This window comes from Cynoglossus semilaevis, chromosome 5, assembly GCF_000523025.1.
Source record: "Cynoglossus semilaevis isolate Cse_v1.0 chromosome 5, Cse_v1.0, whole genome shotgun sequence".
Taxonomy (NCBI): domain Eukaryota; kingdom Metazoa; phylum Chordata; class Actinopteri; order Pleuronectiformes; family Cynoglossidae; genus Cynoglossus; species Cynoglossus semilaevis.
The window spans coordinates 17,884,456-17,887,729 of NC_024311.1; the positions used below are offsets into that span (position 1 = coordinate 17,884,456).

At 39.9% G+C, this 3,274-nt stretch overlaps 1 protein-coding gene across 4 annotated transcripts in view; it reads right to left on the bottom strand.

Annotated features, from left to right (window-relative positions):
- Window positions 1-1,103: 1,103 nt before the first annotated feature.
- Window positions 1,104-3,274, bottom strand: part of esrp2 (epithelial splicing regulatory protein 2) — a 16,347-nt gene continuing 14,176 nt past the window's right edge. The window contains exons 16-17 of one of the 4 annotated variants that reach the window (XM_008310884.3): window positions 3,076-3,179; window positions 1,965-2,209 (exon numbers count right to left, since the gene is read on the bottom strand). In XM_008310884.3, the coding sequence (XP_008309106.1) occupies window positions 3,093-3,179 (87 nt within the window). In that variant the 3' untranslated portion in view covers window positions 1,965-2,209; window positions 3,076-3,092. Of the gene's footprint in view, window positions 2,210-3,075; window positions 3,180-3,274 lie in introns of all 4 variants that reach the window. The other 3 variants (XM_025055693.1, XM_008310885.3, XM_025055694.1) reach the window with 3 other exon arrangements.

Below are 3,274 nucleotides of genomic sequence, written 5' to 3' on the forward strand. Positions count from 1 at the left end.
TGGCAGCATGTTTTAGGACCTAATCTTGCATTTTAAGGCATTTCTGGGACTTTTAATTTTTTTGTATATATATATATATATATTATATAAATATCCACAACAATGTGAACATTTAATTTTTTTATACTCCGTCACACACCCACAATATATATGAATATATTTACAAATATAAATACATACTTATATATTGTTATATGTTCATCTATACACACATGTATAAGTATATAGATGTATATGCACGTACAGTATATATGCGCATACATACATATATACACAGACACATATATACGTACACACACCCACATTACGAGAATAAAATCGTACGAGATTTTACTGTGAAAGAAGAACGTTTTTATAAATGAAGTCACAGGTTTATGAGACGAGAGCCGTAAAATGATGGAATCAACGTCGTAACTTCTCGTAACGTTTTGACTTTTGTCGTAAATTTCCAACTTCATTGTAGTTTTTTTTTTTTTTTTGGATTTTTAACGTGGACCGTAGACTTCGGAGGAAAAAAAAACAGTTACACAACTTTATAATTTCATATAAAGCAATGACGTCAATATTAAAACTGAGATTTTTTTAATTGGATGCTTCAACTATGTAGCATATATTTATATATAGTATTGATTTGACTACTTTTATATATTTTTTTCTATTTTGTAAGACTTGATTGATGTTATATGTAACAGTTGACACAAAACGACATGTTTAGCATCAACCGACATTATTATTATTATAAGTCATGGAAAAACATTTGTTACTTTTTAATATTTATATATATATTTTATTAATGTAATGAATTCATCTCGTAAATGAGACGAAGGGAAACACGGAACATTGTCATCGTTTTAATCATTTACAGCTAAATCACAGGTTCATTCATGCAAAATCTCAAAGTCGCTACAGAAACCATCTTTTCTCCCCCTACTCAATCCTCCCCCCTTCAGACGCAGTGAAGTGGGGGGTGAGGTGGAGGGGGAGGAGGGGTGACACACACACACACACACTGTCAGCGGCAGGAATTTAAGACTCCACAGACTGATGCTTATAAATTATGTCATATGTCAAAAAGAGGGAAAAACCAAACGAATCGTTTTTTGTCTGATCGTTTTTAAATGGCTTCAAAAGACATCGTGACTTTTTTTTAAAGATTAAATAACAAAATATCCACTTTTTTTAAAGAAATGTTTTTTTTTTAATAAAAATCTAATTCATCTGCCAGAAGACTAAGATTAACGTCGTCATTTTTTCTTTTTTTTTCTGTAGTGCTGTGAAACAAAACCATCGTCGCTGCAGTTCAAACAAATACATTACAGTTAAAGAATAACGTCGTCTCGGACGCACTGCTATCTCCTCAGTAGTCACGTTATATATATATATTTATACATATATTTATATACGTATGGCTTCTTTTGGCTCTTCAATGGCACCACAGGATAACATCAAAACAACGTGGGGACACGCGCGCTGACGTGCACGTCCTCGTGGGTAAAGCCAACACAGGTTATCGCAAACAGAACTCTAGTGGTGAAAAGAACAACAGTAAATATACAGAGATCGTGCCGTAAAGCAGAGTGGTTTTGTACAGCGTCAAGCATTCCAGTGTCATCAGCTTTAACTGTAACTGTTTATAGATAGATTTTTTTTTTGTTTTTTTTAATATATATTTATATTCGATTTGTCCAGACGCCACAGCACCTCCTCCTCCACAACCACGGAGTCACTGACACGACCCGAGACTCCAGCTGAGGTACTGGGAGTGTCAGGACCAGGACCAGGACCAGGACCAGGACCAGGACCGGGACCATCAATGTGAGATGACTGAGCTGTGAGTTTCAGCTGGAGTCTGTTCAGAGGTGAGTGCTTTTTTTTAACGAGAGATTAAATTGAAGGATGAAGGGAGGAGGGGGGTGGAGGAGGTGGTGCAGGGTCACTGCGGGTCAGTTACAGAGGACCAAGTGGACCTGCTGACCATAGAAAGGGTGGTTTGAGAAGTCGGCCACAGCCCGTCTGGCCATCTCTTCACTCGGGAACGTGACCAATGCCTCTCCGCTGCACTGGCCGCTGAAGTTGTACAAGATGAGAACGGAGTCCGGGAGGAGCTGCGGGGATAGAGAGGAGAGGAGACAGGAGCAACGCCATGAAAACAACGCTAGGGGGTGCTCACGCAGCTGAAAAGGAACGAGGCTTTGGCGGAGAGCTGGTGCTGTTAGAAAAAAGGTGAGAGAAGGAAACAGACGGAGCAGAGATTCACAGGGTCAGAGCGGAGAACATGCCGTTCCCAGAGGAACCAACAACCACGAACACACATGACGTCATCACGTCAGTACGCATGCAGCCACGCCTCCACAAACAGATGCACAAGTAAATTGATTAAAGACATGCAACTCACTGATCAGACCTGTAAAACTGCAATGTTAGGAAATGACAGAGAAGAGCAGGAGAGCGGTGATGCATTCACGGCCAGTGGGAATTATTAATGTCAAGAAGAAAAAAGTTCAGAGTTTGTTTGGTTTTTTTTCTGCTGTGGGTCAGTGAAGGAGTGATGAATCCAGAGCAACTGGACCGTGCTGTGGTGATCACAGACTTTATAAAGTTTTACTACTGTTATAATACTATAAAGTATTATTAGCACAGACTTTATAAAGTTTTACTACTGTGATAATATTATAAAAAAGTATTTTATGATAAAGTACTTTATGATAATGCAGTATTTGCTACATGTTGGATTAGAAAAGAAAATCAATATATTTGGCCTCTTGTCTAGGCATTAACACAAAACTCTGACATACAGTACATGTACTGGTCTTCAGTGGACATGAAGGTTGTGGGTTCCAGACCCAGCACTCCTCTGACACACACACAGCAGCAGCAGAGATTGATTTGTTCAGCGAAGCATCACACACACATGCCGACGCAGGAGTTTCAGGACCCGTGTGGCCAGATCGGGCATTTCAATTCAGACCAGACTTCTCTGTTTGTTTGGTGTTTTTTTTTAGTGTTGGTGATGACACAACAGTAGGTAAAGCCCTCTCTGTCCACACTGGTCCCCTGGTCCAGGACTCCTCTTACCTCTGGGGGACGAGTCCCTAAAGACAGAGCCATTCTTTGGGCTGAATCAGACTCCTGGCCTGATCGCTCATTTGAACCATGCCGCTGTACTCGTCAGGGGCGTACTACGGACAGTGTGATGATAAATGACGACAGTCAGAGTGGAGTTACACACACACACACACACGAAATGAAAAAAAAAAAAAGTTCTGTGTTAACT